Here is a 24,584-nt window from a genome sequence, read left to right on the forward strand (position 1 = left end):
CCTCTCAACCAACATATTTTTCCCACTGTTGCTCCTTTTTTCTATTAAACGCTCCTGCCATCCAACCCTAATATCTCTTTCTTCTTGACTTTTCTCTCCGTGATGTATCGATTCTTAAGCCCCTTGGGCAGGTAGCACAACACTCCTATTTCTCTGTTCAGTGCACTGTTGAAATGGGAAGGGGAAAAAAAAAAACATTTCAAACTATGATTAGGTTTCTGCCTCGACTTGTGCAGAAACCTGCCAGAGGCTGCCTTCCGACTATCAAAATCTTTTACAGGCTGAACGTGCATCTCTTTTAATGGAGTCCATTTAGGGGAACACTCGTTTCCTGCCCTTGAAAAGGGGAGGCCTCCTCATTCCTTCCCTTCTGCTGGTTTTCCACATGTATCTCTCGTGTGGCATGCAGGGCCCGTGGGCCAAAATCCTTCAGGAAATTTGCAGCCGCTTTTCCCCTGAAACCCTTTGGTGATGCTTTAAGTCGCAGGGGGAGAAATGGGGGGCAGCTGAAATCATCTTCAGACACAAGGCAAAACTGGGTGATCAAACTTCAAGCTTCACTCCTTGGTGATTTGGGGGTTCCAAATGATTTGGAGGCTTGATCCTTTCAGACCCCCTAAGATATGGTTCCTATGCAGCGAGTCCTCCTTGGGTGCCCTGGGAAAACAAGTCTTCCAAGGAGAAGGACGCTGAAACCTGGCTGTGGAGACGGAGAAGGGAGTCTCCTGCTCAGTGCTTTGACAAGTATCACAATTAAGAGCTTTGGTTTAAGAAAACCGGGTCCTATAAAGCATGGAGGACTTGGATATCCTGCCTGCTTTAGGATTTATTTCACATCAGAGGTTCGTCTGTCTAGTCTCTAAAGTCCACTCTAAGTGATGATGTCTGTACAAACTTTCCATCTTAATATTCTGAGTTCGGGCAAAACTTTCTGCATGGTTCCCCACCTATAATTCTTTCCAGATGTTTATTAATATTTATACTTTGTTCTTTGTTCTTCCAAGAACTATTTGCAATCATGGGATGGTGGCTGGGTTCTGTTTCACTCACAAGCTTCAGCCCATCAGTGACGCCCCTAGTCTCCCCCCCCACCCCTCCATTGCAAATGGCAAAAGAAATGGCAGGAGGGGGTCACCTCAAACATTTCCGCCTCCCTCAGGATCAAACTCTCAAGGCCAAGAATTAGAAGTAGACGCCTCAGAGCTCAAATCTTTGTGGTTCTGAAGAAGCCAGGAGAGGAGAATATTTGCAGTTGAGGGTTGAAATGAAGGGTTCTTGGTGGTTTTCTTGCAGACATTTTGTGACCTAACTAGGTCACATCATCAGTGCAAGAAGAGAGTGGAGTTTGTGGAAAGGAAAAGGAGGAGAGGAGGACTGAAGGGCCCTTTGTGCTCTCTGAATTTGGTGGTTTTCTTGCAGACATTTCACTACCTAACATCATAGCATTGATTAGCATTGATGACATTACCTAGTTTGGGTAACGAAAGGCCTGCAAGGAAACAGCCAAGCTCAGAGAGCACCAAGGAGCCTTCAGAAGAAACTTGCACCCAATACCTGCTTGGGGGAACCTCCTGATGCTCCTGATGCTGAGCTGGGATGTTAAAAGAAGAACATCATGGAGCTGAGCCTCGTGCATCAAAGAAGAAAGGAGGAGCTACCTTCTGGCTCTTAAAGCATCTCCAAAGATGGGAAGGAAAAAGGTCTTTTGGGGTCCCATCACCAACCCAAAGAAAACCAGGCAATAAGGAGGAAGGTCGAGATGGGCGTTGGGAGCAGGCAAGTCTCAGAAAGATTGTGATTGTACCGCTGTCTACCGACCAGACATGTATATCGCCTTACTCCTGCGCTTTTTCTCCAGACGCCGCAGCCGTTTCTCCTCACGCCGCCGGGCCTCCTCAGCCTCCTGGTGCTGCCGACACTTGTGGAAGTTCTCCACCACCACCCCGACGAACATGTTGAGCACAAAGAAGCTGACGATGAGGAGGAAGGAAATGAAGTAGAGAAGCATCCAGAGGTTATGGTTCCGGCTGGGCTGGCGAGGCGGCCAAAAGGCAGCAGGAAGAGGGGAGAGATGGGGGTGGGGAGACAAGGAACAATGGCGTATGAGCACAATGGAGATGGAGCCCACCCTGAAGATGAGTGGCTGCCAAGGTCCAGGGAGAGGCAACCCTTCGACCTCCAAAGGTTGAGCCTGGCCGTTGGGCTCCAAAACAGCTGGAGCTTCCTGGAAAAGTTGGCATCTTGACCAGCTTACTGGTCAGTGCACCCTCCCCCATGGAATATGGCCAGGATGCCCCCATGGCATAATCAAGTAGCTAGCACGGCTGCCTGAAATAATTGCATTCTCTTTTTGGACTATCGCCTGTTTGAGTTATTTCTGATTTCAGTTGCATGTTCTGCACCCCGACAGGATAACAACGGGGAGTCTAAGATTAAAAAAAACTCAAAGAAAAGACGTCATACTGAGAGGAAGGGAACTTTCCAAAAACAGTTTGGATCTGATAATTCTCTACTATCTTCGTTTTGCTCTCAAACTTAGTTGCACTGCAGGATGTAAAGTCACATCAGGCAAAATTGTTTTCCAAAAGGGAAAGACTCGAAGCTCTGGGGCTGCCTTTAACTTGTTTTATGGAATGGCTGGACAAGCATCCCTGGGTCAGGGTGGAAGTGGGTGGGAGAAGGCATCACGGGGATTCTGGGAGCTGGAGAATCAGCCCAACTGAAGCTGAGGCCCACCTGGGGCAGCATCCTCTGTTCAGGAGGTATCCACCAGGTAAATCTCTCCAGCAATGTTTGAATGACATCATCCCTAACTAAACCATGATGGATCATCATCATCTGAATGTTACAGGTTCTCCTGCTTGAGCAGGAGGTTGAAGTCCTCCAGAGTCCCTTCCAACTCTGTTATTCTGTTATCTTCTTCTTCTTCATCATCATCTGTGTGGGTCATTTATCACCTAATGGTTATCCCCCCTTGTGAATGAATGACCAGCACCTGAGCTAGGATGTTGACCCTATTGTTGATTGCCAATCATTGAGCTGCACATGCACGTGGGAATGAGTCTTTGAGTAACTCCCCATGAAAACTCTTAGGACATTTAGTGTCTACCTGTTGGTCAATCCCCACGGCATCCAATCCGTCATACATGATGTTCACCCATCCATCTTTGGAAGAGAGGACGAACAAGGACATCAGGGCCTGTGAAAGCGAAGGATGCTGTTTATAAAAGTGGAATTTTCAGTTTCTGCTTAGCTTTCAGTCAACCGATAAATCAGATTCCCCCTCCCCAGGATCTATGTGATACTTTCCTGAGGGAAAATAAATATGGATGGATATAATCCACATAACTCAAAGCTCTTTGGGGTCCTCCATTGTTTTTAAGAAGATCAAATGTTTGAGAACTGCTACTCTGGAAAAAGAAAACGTTTTTTTCTTCAACCCTGCAGAAGGAAGTGGCTCTCTCCTGTCAAGGTGCCTGCCCTTGGTACAGCATCTCTCTAGAGACCCATAGGGATCCATCTTAAAAATGTGCAGAAAAACCCTGAAAACTGGGCAACCCTCTCAGGCCTTGGGAGAGGCAGGGATGGTGCCCTCAGAAGGATTTTTCTAATTTGGTATGGAGCCTTCCTTCTGAACATCCATCATCTGCGTTCTTTGGTTGTTGTTCCTCACTTTTAAAATTGTAAGACACCCAGAGTGTCTCGGACTTTGGAAGCCTCTAAAGTGTAACATTCAATTAAAAATTCAATTAAGTTTAGAAGATAGGGAAGGTGGCTTGGCTGGAGAAACTTCCTTTCTGTCCTCCTTCTCCTACCCCTCTTACCTGCCCCAAATTGTCGAAGTTATACTTCCTCCGGACCCATTTGTAGTGGGCTTTTCTGCAGTCGGTTTTAGTGGAGATGTTTCGAATGTCAATCCCCTCACAGTAGTAGAACTTGCCCTTGAAGAGCTGGGAGAAAACCGAATAAAATCAGCAGGAGAGGTGGAAGATTTGACTTCAGCTTTGACTTGGCAGGTGGCCTAGATTTGGGGAAGACCTTCAGGAGGACTGGAGGACTGGGAAGAGCGGTTTGACCACAGAGGAGATCTGGGTGTCCTATCAGAAACAGGGTCAAGGTTTCCAGTGTGAGAACAGCCATCTTGCACCACTGGAACCTGAACTAGGGAAGATCTACTTGACTTTGTTAGATGGTGCTGAGTCATGGCTGTTGAGGAATCATCCAAGCAGGAAAGTGTGATGGTCTTCACAACCAGGGAACATCTAGGATGCAGGGGGTTGGTCAGTTTCAGAAGACAGATCTCAAGGAGTCCCTGTTCTATCCTGGACTATCCCTTGGAGGTTTCTTTTATGATCCAGGAGAAGAAGGAAGAGTGTTTTTCAAACCAAAATATGAAGGATTTAAGGAGGGGGCAAGTGGGTCTCAGCTCCTCAGATCTTGGGGAACATCCTCTGAAGTCTAAGTCTCACGTTCAGGCCAAGCCAAACGAAAGACCCCCAAGGAGAAGGAGACCTAGAAACCTTTCAGTGGATCTTGCTCAGCAAAAGGGGGTGTGGTCGGAAAGTCTTACCTGCACCCCCAAAATGCCAAAGATGATAAAGAAAGCACAACAGATCAGGACAATGTTGCCGATAGGCCGGAGAGAAGAGATCAATGTCTCGACCACGAGTTTCAGACCTGGAGCTCTGCTGATGACCCTGGAGAGGAGAGAACATCTCCTTTTTCCATCCCAATTCCAAACTCCCCAAGAAATATTCAGTCCTCCAGAGGACGCTGACAATTGGGAAGCAACGGAGATCTTTGAAGCCATATTTTATAACTGTTGGTCAAGGGTGAAATCCAAAATTTTTCCCTACCGGTTCTGTGAGCGTGGCTTGGTGGGCGTGGCAGGGGAAGGATACTGCAAAATCCCCATTCCCTCCCCACTTGGGGGCTAGCCAGAGGTGGTATTTGCTGGTTCTCTGAACTACTCAAAATTTCCGCTACCGGTTCTCCAGAACCTGTTAGAACCTGCTGCATTTCACCCGATTCTGGTTCTCTTCCTCCATCCCTCATTTTTGATTGCATGCAATGATGAAAAGGAGAGAGCAAACGGAGGAAGTCCAGCTTGGATCCTTGAGGATGCTGCTGGTTTGGAGAAGTTTGGGTCCTTAATGCCTTCACTTGCAGTGGAGAGGAAGACCTCTCCTCCAATGCCCAGAGGGACTCATTTAGGGGTATCCCAGGTGTTCCCACTTTGTAGGACCCAGAAAATGTCTCCAGTCTTGAAGTTCACCTAATCAGTGTTTTCAAATGCCATTGGAGACTTTCCTCCCTTGGTCAAGATGGACCTTGGCTGGCCTTCTGATATCTGAATCTCTTCAAATACCCAGCCAGTCCCAAGAGCCATCTCTCCCTAAGAATATCCTAGCACAAACGTCACCCCAGCAAGAAACAGATGGACCAGTTGTGCACCACGGCTGTTTCTTAGTTTATTTCCACCAAAGCAATGAAAGACCCCTGCCGGGTTGTTTTTTTGGATCTAGTTTTGCATTTTTTGTGGTCATGATGTGAAGCAGCAGACTCCCGCAGAGAGCAGAGAAGAATTTCCCCAGTACGTTTCCCTCCTCCTCCTTCCTCCCACTCGCTTCTCCTCCTCCTCCAGCCGCCTCGCTTGTTACTTGACGACAAACAAAAAAGACCAGCTCCCTTTCGCCTGGTTTCAGATATCGAAAGTGCCTTCCTACTTTTGACTTTCCAGCAAGCTAAATTGCTCCTCTGTGGTTCTGAACACAAAACATCTGCAGATGCCGGGAATTCTCAAATTATTACCCATCACAGCTGGAATGCAAATCCACTCCAGGGCAATGTGCCTGCTGGGCCCCTGTCTCTGCCACCCTGCCTGAGACCCCTACCCTTCCCTTAGGGGCTGGGGCTGGTGTTCCTGGAACTGCTACGAGGTTTGTCATGGAGCATCTTCAGCGATTTGGACCCCAGAACTGCTTTGAAAAGATCTGGAAATGCTGGGAAAAAACAGTATTTGTTTTGTTCACCAGGCACGATTATGCGACCTACTGCAAACAAGGGCCGTACCTGCTGGGAAGAACAAGATGCTTTGGCTTTCGAGACAGGCACATGTATGTAGCTGCTAAACAGGAAAGACATGCATGCTAATCTATGCACCACAGGACCCAGTGCCAGAGACTGCTGGAAAGTGAACGCTGAGTTTTTGCATTCACGGTTACATTGCTTTTGTCCTTCTCTTGATACGCAACAGAATCAGCAGGCTCAGTTCAAAGCAAAACAGACAGAACCAGCCAAATCACTAACTGATGCGTAGGGTGCCTAGAGTTAATTAAAGCACCGTGCCACATTTGGATGCAATTTGGAAATGACCAGGAATGCAGCAGCTTAGTCTTTGTTCTAGAGCCAAGAGGCATTAAGAGAGGTCTATCAGTTCCAAAGGGCGAACTGTAGCTCCCCAAGTTCTAAACGAATCTTCAGAGTCCTCCAAGGCTCTCAGACCAAAGAATTTGCCGCTGAGAAAATGTTTGAGAAGAGATTTTGAGTCTGTTTCTTAGCAAAAGTTGGTTTGGGGATCCAAACGGTCTCCTTAACTGTTTGTTCAGGTGTGGGGGCCTGGGTTTTCGCCTGCCATTCCTGGGGAGGAAGTGATTAGCTCAGGTGCCTCCTGCTTTTCTGGAGGCCAACAAATACCGTAAGGGTCTCAGGGTCCGCAGCAGCCGAAGTACTCTCAGGATCCCTAAAATCTTGGCTCCGCCTGCTGATGCCATGGAAACGATGATGTCAATGATGGACACAAAGACCAGGATTCCATCCAGGACGTTCCAGCTGCTCTGGAGGTAGGTGTGCTCCCCAGAGAAGAAGCCAAGAGCCACAACCTAGAAGGAGAATGGAAGAGGCACGGATGTTCATGGGACATTGAAGCTCAAGAACCATTTCACTGGAAATGAGACAGAATCTGGACCGGAACTGTTCAGGAGGGGGGAGGAGGTCTTTGCAAAGAGTAAAAGCCAACCACAATCTTCCACCACTGCAGAAAATTGGCTTGTGGTTAACGTTTCTGCCAGATGCGAGAAAAATTGGATGCAATTTCTGTTACAATTGGGTCTCCCTCAAGAATATCCTCCTTCCCCTAAATGAAAGTAATAAAATGGATAATTGTCCCTCCTTGATTTATCCTCCCACTCAGTAGAATGGCTGGACTGACTTTTACTGTATAGTAATCCAAGGGGAACCAATTGGAAACGCAGCGATGGTACCTTAACCATCATCTCAGCAACAAAAATGGCCGTAAAGATGTAGTTGGAGACACTCAAGAATATCCGTTCCTGCAAAAAAGGAGAGAAACCAGAGAGTTGAAATCCAATCTGGCAAAGGACTCGACCCCTCATCCCAGGAAATCTCTGTGAACCCCCTCCTAAGTTCCTGAATTCAACCCGCCTTCTGTGCCAAAACTGCCCAGCTCACCGGATCATCCTGGTAAATCCTTTCTCTACCTTATTTACCTTGAAGGGGTTTTATGAAAATTCCTGTTTGGAGTTCAAGTCACGCAGCCTGAAGCTGCTTAATCGTATTTGGGTGGTTTGGGAGTTGGTGTTTTTAATTGCAGGGACATTCAGCCAAGTCAATTTGAGGAGAGTCGGCAGCTAGCCTCTGTCTTGGGGAAACACATAGATTTACCCCAAATAATTCCTCTATTCAGTTTCAGAAGAGTTGTCAGATTGCCCAGAAGCTCAGCACAAGGCACCTTGACTCTCTGACAAGCAAAGATGCAGCTGAGATCCTTCCTGGACAGGAGGAAAAGACGTGGGAAAATTTGCCTTTCGGAAAATCGTCCTGACACTGAACTGTGTCCTTTTGACTGGACAGGATAGGATCCATCGTGCTGAGCAAAAACCTGAAGACTAACAGCCTTCACCTGGGAGGGGGATCAGGCTTCTGCTTCCCCCCCCCCCCCGAACGTCTGGAAGCTCACCGTGCTGTTGGGATCGATATCCGGGCGCTCCAAGGCGATGGTGATGCAGTTGAGGAAGATGAAAACCAGAACCACGTGATCAAACATCTTGTGTGCGATGACTTTCTGGCAGTTGGCCCGGAGGCTGAAAGGAAGGCAGGTGGGCTGGTCAGCTGCCCCCCCCCAGGATCCCAAACATTCCTCTACTTTTAGGCCAATAGGAAAAGGGCATCAAGTGCTCCACACCTGCCCCTTTTGGTTAGCTGAGCTGCAGACCCTGCTGGACGCCTTGATATTTATAGCACATCACAGCCCCCAAATTTAGGAGGTCCTTCTCTTTAGCTCGAGTTAATGCACTTCCCCACAGCTGCCCTGCGAGGGAAATCCAGGAAACCCCCATATGGAACCTGATACAGCCCCTGTGATACGGGGGCCCTAGAAGCCGCAGCCCCTGTTATTCTATACCGTCAGTTCCACAGGGACATTCGGCATCAGTTTACTACCCTGCTTTGATTTAAATTTCCAGGGCAACTTTTATTGGCTGTTAAATAATCAATAATCATCAATACATCAATAATCAATAATCAGTTTTCAATAATTTTCTGATCTGGTCTAGTTAGTGAGGATGACATCGATCTTGCATGTCCAGTGATGTTCCACTACCGCCTCCTACTTATAGTTGAGTGAAGTAGGGAGGTGTCCATTTGAACCTCTCCCAAATGTTGTCTAGATATTCTGGACTTTAAAAAAAAAAAAGCTTCTCCTTGTTTTAGCAATAGCAATAGCACTTAGACTTATATACCGCTTCACAGTGCTTTTACAGCTCTCTCTAAGTCAAAATATTGCCCCCAATCGACTGGGTCCTCATTTGACCCACCTTGGAAGGAAGGATGGCTGAGTCAACCTTGAGCCTGGTGAGATTTGAACTGCCAAATTGCTGGCAGCGGCAGTCGGCAGAAGTGGCCTGCAGTACTGCATTCTAACCACTGTGCCACCACGGCTCTTGTGTTTTATGTACACAACAGCTCCTGCACACCTCCATCAAGGTCACCTTCCTTACTCTGTGCGTTGGCCTTGAGGAGACCAAGATGGGGTGTATGGAAACCTCCTGGAGATACCAGAAAGGATGTCCAAAGAAGGACATTAAGACTTGCTTGATTGTCCAAGGGTCAGCACAGGAAAAGAATGAGCCCTTACCGATTTTGAGGGGAAAACAAATAGAGGGACCAGTCCTCATGATTCTTGCACCATTTGGGCTTGTAGGGCTCCAGGTTCTTGCGGATTCTATAGCAGAAACTCTGGGGGGGGGAGGAAAAAGAAGAAAAGAAAGGAAGCCCCCTTTGGAAATCTAATCCCAACAGGCGTCCCTCTCCACCCCCCTTTCTGGCAGGCAGTGGCAGCTTGCACCCAGGGCCATGGCTGGGTTGGCTTGCAAACCTCCACAGGTTTGGGATGGACAGCTGTCCCTGATCAGCTGGAGGATTGTAGGTATGTCACAGGAAGGGACTTCCTTTTAACCAGTTGTGGGGTCTTCCCTTCCTACCTTACAGGAGGCAAAATTCCCCACCCCCACCCTGGACCACTCCAGACGTTGTTGGAGGGTGGGAGTGGCTGGAGGCCCCCTTGCCTCCTGGATGAGCTGGTCTCTGGCCTCACTTGGAGGGGGAGATGAAGAACAAAGGCTGCTTCAGACTTACGTCTTCCATGTTGTCATCGTAGTCGAAGGGATCCTCTTTGCGGCCATCCAGGTGCAGGTAAAGCTCGGTAGGCACCTGCAGCATCTTCCCGTTGCAGTCCTGGTACTCGAGGGGCAGCATGGCTACCGGAGGGTGCACCCCGGGCACCTGGAGTAGTTCCGGCAGATCCAAGCCGCCCCGGCAGTCCAGAGCCTCTGCCCGGTGGTGCAATGGGGGCCGACTGAGAGTGCTGAGCTTGGTCTCCTCAGCTTCGTCATCCGTGCTGCCTTTGCCCTCCCCCGAGAGCAAGGACTCTCGCTCGCTGCACTGGGTCTTCTTCTTGAGGCTGGGGGCCCGGCCCAGGCTGTTCCAGCTCGAGCGGCGGCTGCCCCAGTTGGCACAGGGGGAGCTGCGGAGGCTGGACTGGGAGAGGGGAGGAGACCAGGTCAGGGTTTGGCAGGGAATCCTTGGAAGTGTAGTCCCCACTCCAGAAGGTGCCAGGCTGGAGAAGACCTCTGTCCTACTTCATCCTCCCAGCTCAAAGAAGCACCAGGGCTTCAGGGTTTCCTGGCTGGAGGTTTCTCCTCCACCTTCTTCTCAGCACCCACCTGCCCCAAATGGAGACTGTTCCCCTATCCCACACCTTCCCGGCCCTGCCAAGTGGCTTCTTGGAAAAATACCAAAGATTTCTGGTCAAAGTTGAGCGGGTCCATTGAGACGTTGCTGCCCCTTCTGGAGTCCCCAAAAGGGTAGGCTGAGTCCATATGTGGAGACCCCTTTGGGGTGGGCATAGGGGTGGCTGCTGTGTGCATGATGATGGGTGGGGGCATGCTGCCCTTGCCCTCCAGGTGACCATTGGGCGTGACGGCCAATGAATACATCTTCATCTCTGCAAGGAGGAGACAGGATCTTCTCAGCAATCTCTGGGCAAATTAATCCAGAGTTGGAGGTGTTTTGAAGCTACTTCTGTCCTTGAACCACTTCTAGTCCAACCCTCTGCCCAAGCAGGAGACCCTATACCACTCTGGACAAATGGTTGTCCATTTCTCTGAGGGACAAAACAGAATTTCTTGGGGAAAGAAAAAGAGAAGCAAGCAGTGAAGTCCTGGTTGGCCCCATCTTCTTGCTTCCTCTAATGACCCTCCAAAGGTCAACCTCTCCACCCAACCTGGCTGTCCAGAGCTTTGATCTTTCCCCTCGGGTGGAAAGTGAAGCCCTCAATGGCTGCCTTCCCCAGCCAGCCATCTCTCCTTACCAGAAGCATGGAGTTCCTTCAGCTTCTCAAGCTCTTCCTCAAAGTTGGTCGATGTTTTGTCTTCATCTGTGTCAGATCTGTTGGCATCACCCTGAAACGGCCCCCAAATAAAATGTCAGACATAAAATAGAACAAACAGTTGGCGAAAGATTTGCAATTACGTGAGGTGAACGAAGCTGTCTGGAGACAAAAACCAAATCTTTGTCCTAGGTGCTATAAACATTTATTTTAAAAAAGACTTATTTCACAGCTCCTTGGTTTAGCGTTCCTAACCCCTCCTGGAAAACACAAGGTCTGTTTGGAATAGGCCCTCCGGAGAGTTTGCATGCAACAATTCTTTCGACTGTTGAGCAATAATGAGATTTTTTCCAATTTCCATCCTCTACCATGTGCCTGTCCCGTGTTCTAGCTTGTTCCTCTGGTTGAGGCCCTCCCAAATTTAAATGCTGCCGATTAGAGCATTCAAAAACAGAGAACTTTTTCCTCTCTGCATAATTTCATCGATGTCCCAATTACTGGCCTATTTCTAGGCCCAGAAGATTCCAAGATCCTCTTTTTTTGGAGGACGGTGAGGATTTTAAATAGCTCATCTTTTTCTTCAAAGCCCCTGTTCTACCTGCCTTCGCTTTCTTTGCCTGTGATCTCTTGTGTTTAGAGGAGCCCTTCTTGCCTGAATTTGGTGAGACGTCTGCTGAAAATGGAACACAGGAACTTCTCTAAACTTTGTTTAGTGACCGTTTGAAATTACGACAGCACTGAAAAAAGTGACCTATGACCGTTTTCACGGGATGACCGTTACAGCATCCCCGTGGTCACGTGATCCAAATTGAGACGCTTGGCAAGGACTGACGTTTATGACAGTCACAGCGTCCCAGGGTCACATGGTCCCCTTTTGCGACCTCCTGATGAGCAAAGTCAACAGGGAAGCCAGATTCATTTTACAAACCGTGTCACTAACTTAACAACTGCAGTGATTCACTTAAGAACTGTAGCAAGAAAGGTTGTAAAACGGAGCAAAACTCTCTGAACAAATGTCTCACTTAAGCAGGAGAAATGTTGGGCTCAGTTGTGTTTATAAATCAAGGATTATATATACTGTTTATATATATCGATAAGCTACATAAATTAGATAAATATATAACTAAATGAAAGGCCGTTATTTTTTCCTTTGTTGCGTGTTCTTCTATTTTAGTTGTTCAATCCTATCGATAGCAAGGCTTCTCTTTTTCAGTGTTGTGTCAGATCAACTTATATCTTAATAAATTGTATTTTTCATTTATGTTCCTTGGAATCATCTGTAATAAAAAAAATATTTATGGTTTTGAGATTTTCAAAATTTTCTAGGTCTTTGGATGAAATTTCTTTCCTGTACTTTGTGTTATTGGGGTTTTTTTTTTTTTAATCTCACTACCCCGGATGAAAAAATAACTTCCTTCTCTGTACCATTTCCAACATTTCCTGTGACATGATTTATCCACCTTGGCAATTGTTGGTGGACTTATAGGTACCCTCCGCAGAATGTTTTGTACTAAATTTCACTCAGATCATAGCTCGGTGTCAATGTTATTGATTTCCCCCCCCACCCCCCAATAAATCTGCCTCAGGGCCCTTTTGAAACAGATCGAAATCCTCTTGTCCGCACAGCAGGTGTGCTCGCAAAGCTTCCTCTGATGATCCGGTGAATCAGAAATATTAAAAACATTCAGAGAAACCGGAAGTAGAATCAGAATACAAAGCCGTAGAGTTGACACGGGTCTCTGTGGGCACGTCTAAAACCTGCGTCTGGTTGCAACCTCTGGATCTGGGGGTTACATGCCACATGCCCCACCCGCGAATGCCACTTGATCTAACCTAAGAGAGCTAAGGCGGAAGGAGCTGATGGACGGAGCTTTCCTGCTATCTAACGGCTGTTTCGGCTTCTTTCTTAAGAGGAAATGAAAAGGACATTTGCCGGACATTTAAATCACAGCTTCAAGGGGTGTCATCACCACCTCCGAATCCTCTTCCCTCCTCGGCGGTTCGCCAAGCCTATAATTACATATTTATGCCGAGCAGAGGATGGGGCTGCCAGTCCCAGTTCTGCAGAATCAGGCCATTTATGTGGCCAAGAGACTGGAAAATCTGGAAGACAACTCTTCATTACATAATAACTTATTTTGCTGAGTAAATTAATGGGTTGTGTTCTGGTGAACACATCTGCAAAGGAGGGTTCCCCCCCCCTCATATTTGGAGCTAGGATTCTTTGCTTCACTGGGGGGGGGTTGTAGGAGGGGCGGGCAGGATGTCAACCAATTCTTGCCCCAATAAGACCCTTGGCTCTTAGACCCCACCTCCTCCTCTGCTTAGCTGTTGACTTGCAACCAACTCAAGCAGCTCGGCATCTGGAGGCCAGCAGAAACAATGGGTATTCTAGGCCTCTCCTGAAAAGATGCCCTCTCCTGCTTGTCCAGTGCCAGCCGAGCAGCCAAATGTTTCCAGATGGTAGCTGCCAACCCGAAACCCTGGGATAGAAGCTGAAGCCAAAAATGCTGGAGAATCGGCGGATGAATGGAGATCAGGAGAAGAGTGATGGATACACAGCTGTGGGGCTGGTGGAATTGTTCCTGATTGGTGGTCTCGGTTATTATTGTTGCTTATTTAGGGAAAAGCCATTGAAGAGATGGAAATGAAACTGTGGGTGGCAGATAGGGCCACCGTGTTCCCAGAAATTCTGGGCTACTATCCCAGAGAACCATGTGCCGACCTCTTCTGCCTGTTGCCCTGGCTATCTCTGAGCACAGATGTGGAGAAAATTGGGAGGATGGGTCTGTAGCACACAGGGAGTCCAGAGAGACCCTGGCCAAGAACAGGCACTGGTGCAAAGCAGAGGAACAGTGTGCGCTTGTGGGTCACAGCACAGTGCATGGGGGCAGACTTGCCCTAATGACATTCCTTCAGGCCCCATAGCAGGGGTCTCCAAACTTGGCCACTTTCAGACTTCTGGACTTCAACTCCCAGATTTCTCCAGCCAGCAGAATTCTGGGAGTTGAAGTCCACAAGTCTTAAAAGTAGCTAAGGTTGGAGAGGCCTACTTTATGTGGCTCATTCTGGTATCAGCTCCTTCGAAGGCTGCAAAATATATCCAGGGCCATGATGGTGGAACCACAAGAGAGGGAGAGGTGGAGGCTGCAAGGAAGGAGAGCACCTGAAGACAACAGCAAGGCCTTTGGAAGAGAAGGGAAGGCTGAAGCAAAGTTCATCTTGGGAAAAAAATTAAGTGTTGCCATCCCAACATCCTGAAAGGATACAAGCTCCAAATTTTGGGGTTTACTTAACACCTTAACAAAAAAGGGAGAGAGAGAGAGAATGAGCTAGGAGAGAATTGATGGCATTTTCCCATCCCTGGTAAGCTCCATTGTTGACTGATTCTGCACTTTCTGCTTTTATCACCAATTGTTGGAGAGGAAGCCTCAGAGGGAAAGGCTGGAATTCACATGAGATGGATAGATGTGATTCTTATGCATCTCTCAAAGCCAATGGCCATGAGAATTGGGGGGGGGTTGACTAGAAGGCCTCCGAGGTCCCTTTCCAAGTCTGTTATTCTCTTATTAAAGCGAACGTCACATTCGATGGCACTACCACTGCCTTAGCTGCCCTGCTCATGGGGTTCCCAAGAGGATCCAACTGGCCACTTTGTGGAGAAAAGGAAGCTTGGATGAGTTTGCTCTCTAACTTATGTTTTCTAGTTCTTATGAAAAGAGCAGATTTCGAGTGGCTAGAGAAGGCGAAGCTGCCAGAGCCGATTTCAAAGAATAGGAAATCAATAGTTAGCAAAAGCTCCACAACTCACAGGAATCTGGGAAAGGCTCAGACGATAATAACATTGTCAGCCGGCCTCCCCAGACAGGAGCCAACCAGAGGCTGAATTCTCAGCCAAATTGGCCAAAGGCTGGTGGGTAGCAGAGGATGAAATGAAGACACAAGTGCCACGATGGATGGAGGCTCTCTCGGTGGGAAAGAGCAGGAAGGTATAATCTTGTTACCGCAGTTGCAGTCAATTTGCCAGTAGCTAGAACTAAATGTAATGGAGCCTTTGGCCAATGATGCTGCCGCTGCCATTTTTAATCCAATCAGTCTGAGTTAAGATGCAGGAGTTTTCTCTGAGCAAAATCATTTCTCATGGAGGGATTCCAAAGGAAGATCTTCTTGGAAAATCTGATAGACTGGCTTAGAACGTGAAGGCAATCCCTGTCAGCAGGAGGGCAACTGAACCAAAGCCAGCCAGAGCAGGTCAAGGTGGGGAGAGGAATTATTAGAAGGACTCAGGTCTTCACCGTTAGAGGAAGAACGGAATAATACTAAATACACAACAGAAACTGGGGGAACATGTGATTGCTCTCTAACGTTAGACCTATGTTGACTTAGATCCTATAAATAATCATATCTGCCGTCTGCAGGTTCAACTTTTGAAGATTTTATTCATTGTAGGCAATGAACCAAGTGGACATATATGAGTTCTGGACAGGAAGGAATGGACTTCGGGATCAACCGAGTCTTCTCCAACCATCAGGTGTGCTGCAGGTGGGACTTTCTGCTCCATTTTGTCAGTTTTGCCTTGCTTCTCAAACGGACCTCCTGCTCTGCTTCCATTTTTTGTGAACCTGATGGCCATCTTATTTCAGCATCCTGGGCAGGCACACCATCCCCCATTCTTTGTGTGGTTACTTCAACTTATTTAGAGTAAGTCTAAATTACTCAGAGGTCGCCAGTAATGCATGGAGGAAAGTGGAAAGAAGAATTCAGGAGGAGAGCATAATTCTACCTGTTCTCCATTCATTCCCCTGACGCTCCTTGAGGACTTGTGCCTTGAAGAGCAAAGCAATTTCTCATCCTGCTGAGAAAGGCAGTTGGGCATTCGGGAGATGGTAAATGGCCACTTGGTTCTTACTGAGCTGGGAAAACATAGTAATATTCTCCTCTCCTGCCTGTGATTAAAGCCCCTCTCTGAGTCACCATTCTTCACTCAAGCAGGCTGACTGCAGGTAAGGCTCCAAGTTCATTTCCATACGCTAATGACTTCATAAAAGCTCCTTGATGACATGTGATGTGATGGGTTATATTTCTGAGATGGAAATGGGGACATAACTCTTGCTGAAAACTGTGCTATGGATTTATCTTGTAGAGCTGTCAGAAGAGGGAAAGCTTAGCAGCTCTGACCAGAACAAGTAAGAAAGAGTTTCCTGAAGGACACGTTCATACGGAGTTCTTCCAGGAAGTGCAGTTGGACATTCATATCCAAGTAATCTTCTTGATGTTGTGACTTTTGCTTTCCTGCAGTGAAAATGGTCTTCCTAGATCACTGACAATGAACACCACAGCTGTCCGTGAATTTTGATGAAAATATTTTGAAATACGTTGTCCTACCTAGACATTTTTGTATTTGTAGTCATCTTATTTAGAAGGCATCAGGGTGAGAAGCTAGTTATTTGCAGGCACATTTTGAAAAAATAATTTTGTTTAACCAAACTGCTGAGATAAGCCCAACTAACAACCATCTAATCCCAGGGCACAAAGTTCAATCATGGTCTGTTATACCTGCTGAATATGTTTAGATGATTGGGATTTATATCTGTGCCACTGAAATGAATGCCAAGTATATAAGATGTTATGACGATACGATTACACTATTCATAAATAAGGAGCTGCACCTCAACGTGTCCTTGACACCATTAAGGTCTGTGGAGTCACTCAACAAAAAAACCCAACCAGCCATTCGTGGATTCCTTACCTCGGCTTGGAAACCTTCTACCAGGATGGCGACCAAGAGGTTGAAGAGGACATAATTGCCAAAGGTCATCAGAGCCACAAAGTAGAGAGCAGCCCAGGAGGAGGTGGAGGCCATTCCATTGTAGAGGACCACATTCCAGTCTTCTTGGGTCAGGATCTGAAAGAAGCAGTTGGGACAGGAAGAACATCTGAACCCACTTCTCTCTTTTCTGGTTTCACTATGTGTTTCCATGCTTGGCTATTAGTCCTTCCAAGTGGTCTCACATGTACAGTCCTTTTGCTATAGCATCTTTTTCCTGCATAGCTCCATCATTGTGTGTGTTTCCAAGGAAAGGAGCTGGTAAGAAGCTACAACAACTCCTTGGTTGAATAATTGTTGAGCGGAGTCTCTTTCTTGTGCATGTTCAGAAAATGTACAAGATCAGACCCATCTAATTAGCAGCTTTCCCCCAGGAATGAAGGCCCATCAAGGCTTGCCCTCCCAGGAACATCGCTCACCATGAGCTGAGATTGAAGTGAGACACCAAGGACCAACATCTTCTGGACGGATCTAATTGCCACAGGTTGCTCCCCTTCCCAAACTCTCTCCCCTTATTGGCAGCTCATCTGCGGGTCAGTTGCCGAGATGAACCTTCTCTTATTTGCCTCCTGCTATTGACCAAACTGGGACCAAATCTGATTGCCACCCATCCTTCCCAGAACTAACTTCAGAGACTTCCATTTTGTGTGGAAGCGCCACAGGTAAAAAGTACATCCAATACGATACCCAGAGTCATTTTTTTCTCCTTCATTTTCCTGCTGACTCACAACGTTTGCTGAAACGGTGAGCCATTGATCATAAATGCAAATGAGGGCTTTGCGTTAGGACGGGAGACAGAAAAACTTTGTCTCTATGCAAAATAGCAAGGCTTTGATTATTGTTAACAATGGTGCTAATTAGATCAGTTTTGTTTATAGGTCACGCTTCTTCCTGTGGGCAGGTATGGAGGGTGACCAAGAATAACCCAGGAACTGAGCTCTAGAAAGCAGAAGCCTTTCCCCCCAGGCTCACCTCATCTTAACTAGGTAAGCTGTTTTCAAACCCCTCATGGAGCCAAAAGCCAGCCTTCCTTTCACCCAGCCCCCTCCCCTCCACACTTGATAATGCAGCTTCCACTGACCTTGACAAGAAGCATCAAGTTTAGCTTCGGTCTCTTTTGCACCTAATTTAGTGAGCTGCGAGACTTTGCTAGGAAAACAGTGCCAGCCTCTCTATTAGACGGATGGAGTGACAGCATAAATGACACGAAGCTGCTGTCAGAGTCTCCCAGCAGTCAATTATTTAATCCTTGGGGGTTGTTTATCTAGACAGGGGGGCTCGAAGGGGAGAGAGAGACTCTCAGCATTTTCCGATCTTCCAGGGAATTTTCCACTGATTTTAATCTTCTAAAGCTGTGTTTTTAAAACTCGGCCACCTTAAGACGGCTGGACTTCAACTCCCAGAATTCCCTTGCCAGCGTGTAATTTGTAATGCTGACCTACATATTGGAGGTTTGGAGATAACAGGCTGCAAAAGATGGATCTTAAATTTTCTGGAATGATTTCCAACTGGGGTTGGACCTGCCTGTCCGATGATTGACCCACCAGTGTGCAGGAGTAAGTCCACCATGCTGACTTCTGGAATAGTTACGCTGATACCTTTGGGGAGGCTCCAATATTCTGCCTTTATGAAGCCATTGAAGGGTCAGCTGGAAAGGCTGCAGCCCCTCCCTCCCTCCCCCAAAGGACCTTACCTGAAACACGGTGACAATTGCCCACAGCAGGGAATCGAAGTTCTTTCGGTCTGGCATGGTGTCTCCTGCCTCTGTCCTTAAGCCAAATTTGCACCCAAAAAGATGCATACCTAGGATGCTGTGGGGAAGGAAAAGGGGAGAGAGAAAGAGAGAAACAAAGAAAGAGAAGATGGTTGAAAAAGCAAACAGCTTATTTGAACAGGGGATTTGAAAAGGTTCTGGCTCTTATTTCATCTTGGACAGCAGTCTGAAATAACTCAGGTCAGATAATAGAAAAAAGGGAGGTTTTTTGCAATCAAAGAAGAGATAATTTTGCAATTCTATTTTTCTGCAAAGGAAATTAGAAACTTCTTCTTTCTAATTTTTCCTTTTCATTCTTTCTTTCTGCACTTTTGCTCCTTTCCTTTCCTTATTTTTTCTTTGTGCTAGTTTTTATGCCCTTTGTAAAACTTCAATCAAAAATTTGTAATTATGACATATCTCAGGTCATTGTTCCTTTTCCAGATTGTTGACTAGGAAACATGAGTGAAGTAGCGTTGTCTTCTCCAACCTGGATCCCACCAGGGCCAGGAGGAACAAAATTCCCAGAATTTCCTGACAGCACGATGGAAGACCCTGTTGACTGAGCACGAGAGAGCTGGGCCTCCCCCACACCCCAAAAGCACCCAATTGGAGAAGCACAAAGGGTGTCAGAATTAGCCTCTTTATCTACCTGAAGTCTACAAAATCTTATTTGACTTTCTCTATAAATGTTTCACAGATTGCAAAACTCTGCCTCCCCTTTGAAGAATATTGTACTTGATGTATATTTATGGGGTGGGGGGGGGGAACCACAGTTCCTCTTCTTGAACTTTTCATGGGGTCCATGTCAACCAAGGAAGACTCTCGTCCTACTTGGAGAGGAGCCGTCCTTGGCCGCCAATGCAGTTGTCTCACTGTTGTTTGCCCAACTATCACAAACAAAGGGGGAGGCCCTGTTGTGTCATGCTTGTCACTTTGCATCTTTCATTTGTCTCCTGGGTGGCAGGATGCAGAAGGAACGAGGCAGCCCGGGAGACATGGACCTGCAGAATCTGTCACTACATGGAGAGGCCATTTTTATTCCCACGTGTTGGGCAAATGGGATCCTTGCCACTCTAATTGGTGCAGCCCCGAGAGGAACAGAAGCAGCCGGCTAACGAGGCAAGACAGGCGACGCGCCCAGCGACTCCTCCTACCTGAAGATGAAGATGAAAAGCATGAGCAGCATGCAGAAGGTGGCCACGTTGTCCATGGTCTTCATGAGAACCACCAACTGTCGGCGGAGAGCTGGCATGAACCGCACCAGCTTGAGAACCCGGAGGAGACGGAAGGTCCTCAGCACCGAAAGGCCCCCGTCGGCCTGGCCAATGATCTCCCAGACACTGCAGGATGGAGAAAGAGATTCAGGCAACTTGGGCTGTCCGGCTCCTGAGCAACTGCCAGCTTCCTAATTGCCCCTGATGGCAGAGATGGCCTGGGGCACAGCTGCTTATTTTGGCCGATTGGCAGATAATGAAGTTGGGCCCAGAGAAGGTTTTTTTTCATTTGGACACGTGGTGGTCAAAAAAGGGAGATACAAGTGTACGTTCTCTAGGGACTCTCTCTCCTCCCCTCCCAGCTCTTCTGCAGATGCAGCTAAATCAACCCATCTTCCCCAAAGACAATTCGGCGAGGTGACCCCAGGGAACACCAGAAGTGGAATATTACTTCCCCAAGATTTGCTGCAGTGGTAAAAAAGATAAGCAGGCAAGGAAATTCAGCTGGCAGGCAATTTTCATCCATTCTCTCTCTCCCCCTTGCTCCAGTTTTAAGTAGAAGGATTCTTCTGAGGCAACGTTAGAAGCCAATTTACCTGATGACAACAATGATGCCGTCAAAAATGTTGTAGGGGTTCTTGATGTAACCCCAGATGCCAAAAGCCAAGAGCTTGAGGAGCATCTCCAGAGCAAACATGCTTGTGAAGACAATGTTGCTGATCTCCAGGGCATTGGTTAGCTCATCCGGCTGGGCAAGAGGGAGAAATCAAGGTAATTCAAGTCAGAATGGAGGCCAAAATACTTCCCTTGGCTATTATTCTCTAACTTCTAGTTGCAGAGGAAGAAGAGCCAAATATTTGACAATGACAATTTTATCTTGCTCCATCATGATTGTCAAGCTGAGTTATTTTTGTGAGCCTGTGACCAGGGGGATTGTTATCACAATGGAAAATAGGGTGACAGGATGCAAAATATAGAAAAGTAATAATTGCAGACAAAGTATCAAACAAGATAGGATCAAGATAGGAGAAGAATTGTCTAAAATACACATCTAGTGAATTGCAAATATTAGTAATCCAGAAGGAAGATTTTAATGTTTACCATATCCACCCACCCACCCACCCACCTAGAGATAGATAGATAGATACACACACACATGTTTTAAACTCCTTTTCTCAACCCAACACACAATCTTGCCTTGCCACAGCCTTTCAGGCCAGTTTATTTATTCATAGAACAGCTTTTCAGCCAGAATGCATGAAATATGAATTGCAGCAAGGGACATGAATAGCCACAAGGAGTCAACAAACAAAGACTGGCTGGGAAGAACATTCTTCCTCTATCTTGTCCTTGGTTTCCAAGCAACTCTTGTAAATGTTGCATTGAAAGTGATCTAATCCACTCAACCGGACTGTTGACAACAATTCAGACTAATTACGGAAGCTAACCATATTCACCAGCAAGGACTTTCCAAATCTCTTCTCTTGCGCTATAAGACAAAAAGTGAGTATGGGAAGACAGAGAAAGTTTCTTGAGCTTTCCTGCAGACCTTGTTAATTCATGAAAGAAAAAGAGCATCCAGAGTGGGAAGAAAACCATTTTCCCCCAACTTCATGCAAACCTCCCCCTGTCTAATTGGCTCTGCCCTGGTCTGTGCCCAGAGGTGGGTTTCAGCAGGTTCTGACCAGTTCTGTAGAACCAGTAGCGGAAATTTTGAGTAGTTTGGAGAACCGATAAGTAACACCTCTGGCTGGCCCCAGAGTTTGGTGGGAATAGAGATTTTACAATATCCTTCCCCCAGGAGTGTGGAGGGAATGGGGATTTTGCAGTATCCTTCACCTGCCACACCCACCAAGCCACACACACCTAGCCACGCCCACAGAAACGGTAGTAAAAATATTTGGAATCCCACCATTGTCTGTGCCCCAGCTGAAATGTGAGACACCTTTGCAACTAAATTTCAATGTGGTGTCAGTACAAAAAGGACTATACAAAAAAAAAAAAAGGTATTTGGGAAAATAATGTATGAAAAAACCCCAACATGTAAGGAAATAAATGCCTTAGAAAAAGAAAGACCTCTTTTGTGCAGAAGTTGGATGTGATGGAGATCTGAACACTGCAGGTTATGCTCCCAGCCAAGAAAGGGGTTGATTTATTCTTCTTTAGGGCTGACTAATCTCCATATCTCTTGGCTAATTTCCTAAGATCTGGCAGTCTGTTCCACCTTCTCCTGCTCAGGAACCCCAAGCAGAAAAGGGAATTTGGGGTGGGGGTGGGGAATGCCTTCTCTTTCTGTGTTCATCATCCACAAAGCAGCGTGTTGAGAACCTGAAGGAACCAGATTGATCAAGAAGTGAGGGATGTGGGAATTAATGCCCAACGGAGCGAGGAAAAACAAGGGCTCAGTTTGAGATGTCATGTAGATGTCAGAATGACAAGAAGACAATCCCGGATTAAACAGAAGTGGAGAAGGGATCATTGTGGGCTTTTTTTGGGGGGGGGGTGGGGTTTGCAAAGAAAGGTTTCATTTCTACCCTAACTTTTCTGCACGTAGGGAGGCAGCCTCGTCTTGTACGACAGCCAGACTTCCTTGCATGGAGAACAAGCGTAGATGATTGCATGGTGTGTTTGGTTGGGTTCCAAGCCTGCAAGAGAACCTTCCAAAGACTCCGTGGAATGGCAGGCTTGGACCCGTTTCTCCTTACAGACAAAAGGGGAGTGATTAAGCAGACAATTCGCCACAATTAGCCTGGGACAAGCAACACAGGAGGAGGAACTCCATGAGTGTCAATCTGTTTGGAGGAGACGCACAGCGGTGACAGGATAGCTACCCTTCTTGGCAGAAATGCCAGAAGAAGTAAATTGCAAGAGGGGTGAGCATGCAAAACCAGTGCTAGAGTAACTCAGGTTTTCCCAGTCTTGGGAACTTTAAGACATGCAGACTTCAGCTCCCATTCTATGTAAAGGAGACAATAAGCCCAAAAGGGAACAAAAAGACCCCCAAAACACCTCCCCACCAGCACCCAGATGAGCAGAGATTAACTCCAGGATTAACATCAGACCAACCATCCAGAAGTAAACAATAGGCCAACCAAGGAACTGCCAAAAATCCCCAACAGTAAACGGCCCAAACAAAGAACCCTTAAGACCACCCCAGCCAATACTAACAGGGCAAGCCACAGGGATAGAGCAAACCCCACTCCCTACTAGCACTGATGACGTTTCCTAGTTGGGTCAAGAAACGTTTGCAAGAGAATTCAAGCTCCGAGAGCACCAAGGACCCTTCGCTTCAATCCTGAGCTACAAATGTTCTCCTTTATCGGAGTCAAGTTGCATTCTGAGAAGGCAAAGCCAAGTCAAGAGAGAAAGACTCTGCTCCGAAGAGAATCGGGTGACCCGCTCAAGGCAATGGATCTGTAGCAATGGGTCCCATTCTGGGATCCAAGGGTGGAAATCAGCGCACAGGCACCACCCTAGAATGCGTTCCCCCTTTTGCCTTCTTCTCATCAGGACACAAGCTTGTCCTTTTAGTAGGGATTGCGTGTAGACCAGGACGCTAAATGAGACTCTGAAGCAGGATTTCCCTTCCCTTGTTGAGCCCTGGGATGGATGTTGTGGGCTATAAAAGCCCTCGCTTGCCTCCCGTTGAAGCGCAGATTAAACCTTTTACTTAATTCATGGAGCTCTGCAATCTCTCCCATGACTAATCTGTTTAACTAATGAATTACTTTCTGGCCACCATATTAGATTTCCAGTGCATGTACATCATTAAGGAAGTAAGTGCTTGATAGAACACCCCTCCCCCCCCTTTAAAAAAAATACAAATACAGGAGATTAGAAGAGAGCTCAGGTAGGATTAACTAAGCCCCCTTCCCACCCCACCCCACCTCACCCCACTCCACCTCTCTTCCAATTGCTGGAAATCCTTTAAAAGGGTTTCCACTCTTGGGTGGGTGAGGAGCTGAATTAATGATCTGGTTAAAAGAAGGAGGCAGGGCTTTGAAGCACTGCTTAGCGCCCAGTCAGATCCTAGAATCGCAGAGCATGCTAAAAAAAAACAAAACCTGAAAAGAAAGGGGAACAAATTCAATAATTTGAACTAGTATTGACGGAGGCCCAGAATGGCAGGTTGGGTTCTCTTGGGGATGTGACTTTTGGAGTTTCAAAGCTCCTTGCTACCTACTTGTTCTGGAAAAGAGAAAAGGAGGTGATTGTGTTTAAACATGGCAATGTATTTTTCTATGTGTGTGTTTTTTTTTAAAAAAGATATTTCACTTCTCATCCAAAAGCTTCTTCAATTCTGACAACCATGACCTGGATGACTGAGAATCTCCATAGACATTTAAGACTTGTGGACTCCAACTCCCAGAATTCCCCAGACAGCATGGAGAATTTGGGGATTTGAAGTCCACAAGTTTGGAGAGCCCTGGTCTTGAATATGGGGCCTGATTTCCAGCTAGGTTGGTTTTGGGGTGAACCAACTGCTTCCTCGCATTCTTTCTTTTTTTTTAATCATGTTTTTTATTTTATAAACAAACAAACATACAATACATAATCAGTCGTTCAGTGTATCGTCTGGGTGCTTCTCCTGTGTCGTCGTCTTCTTCTTGCTCCTCCTATCTTCATCATTTCTTGATATTTTCTATTCATTTGTTATAATATTTTCCACACATTATTCATTTATTATAACATTCTCTTGCTTACTATTACTACATTTATCTATCTTCACTCTCCCCTTTCTTCTTCCATTGTTTTATTACATTTGCTCTCTCTATTTATACCTCTTCTCTAACCAATGGTAAAATTTTCTCCATATCTTAAAATATTCCGACTCCTCTCTTTAATGATCAAAGTCAGTCTATTCATTTCTGCACAATCTAA

General features: G+C 46.7%; 1 protein-coding gene across 3 annotated transcripts in view; it reads right to left on the reverse strand.

Moving 5' to 3' along the window:
• Positions 1-24,584, reverse strand: part of CACNA1H (calcium voltage-gated channel subunit alpha1 H) — a 132,712-nt gene that overhangs the window by 14,138 nt on the left and 93,990 nt on the right. For 2 of the 3 annotated variants that reach the window (XM_087878497.1, XM_060684032.2), the window contains exons 11-25: positions 20,300-20,451; positions 19,644-19,829; positions 18,427-18,544; positions 16,656-16,811; positions 10,889-10,979; positions 10,314-10,522; positions 9,655-10,056; positions 9,155-9,255; positions 7,979-8,102; positions 7,263-7,331; positions 6,697-6,881; positions 4,571-4,697; positions 3,825-3,950; positions 3,110-3,199; positions 1,819-2,032 (exon numbers count right to left, since the gene is read on the reverse strand). In XM_087878497.1, coding sequence (XP_087734623.1) covers positions 1,819-2,032; positions 3,110-3,199; positions 3,825-3,950; positions 4,571-4,697; positions 6,697-6,881; positions 7,263-7,331; positions 7,979-8,102; positions 9,155-9,255; positions 9,655-10,056; positions 10,314-10,522; positions 10,889-10,979; positions 16,656-16,811; positions 18,427-18,544; positions 19,644-19,829; positions 20,300-20,451 — 2,350 coding nt within the window. The remainder of the gene's footprint in view (positions 1-1,818; positions 2,033-3,109; positions 3,200-3,824; positions 3,951-4,570; positions 4,698-6,696; positions 6,882-7,262; positions 7,332-7,978; positions 8,103-9,154; positions 9,256-9,654; positions 10,057-10,313; positions 10,523-10,888; positions 10,980-16,655; positions 16,812-18,426; positions 18,545-19,643; positions 19,830-20,299; positions 20,452-24,584) is intronic. The other variant, XM_060684033.2, reaches the window with a different exon arrangement.

The sequence above is a fragment of the Pantherophis guttatus genome, chromosome 14, assembly GCF_059756535.1.
Source record: "Pantherophis guttatus breed Tessera chromosome 14, ASM5975653v1, whole genome shotgun sequence".
In the NCBI taxonomy this organism is placed as follows: Eukaryota; Metazoa; Chordata; class Lepidosauria; order Squamata; family Colubridae; genus Pantherophis; species Pantherophis guttatus.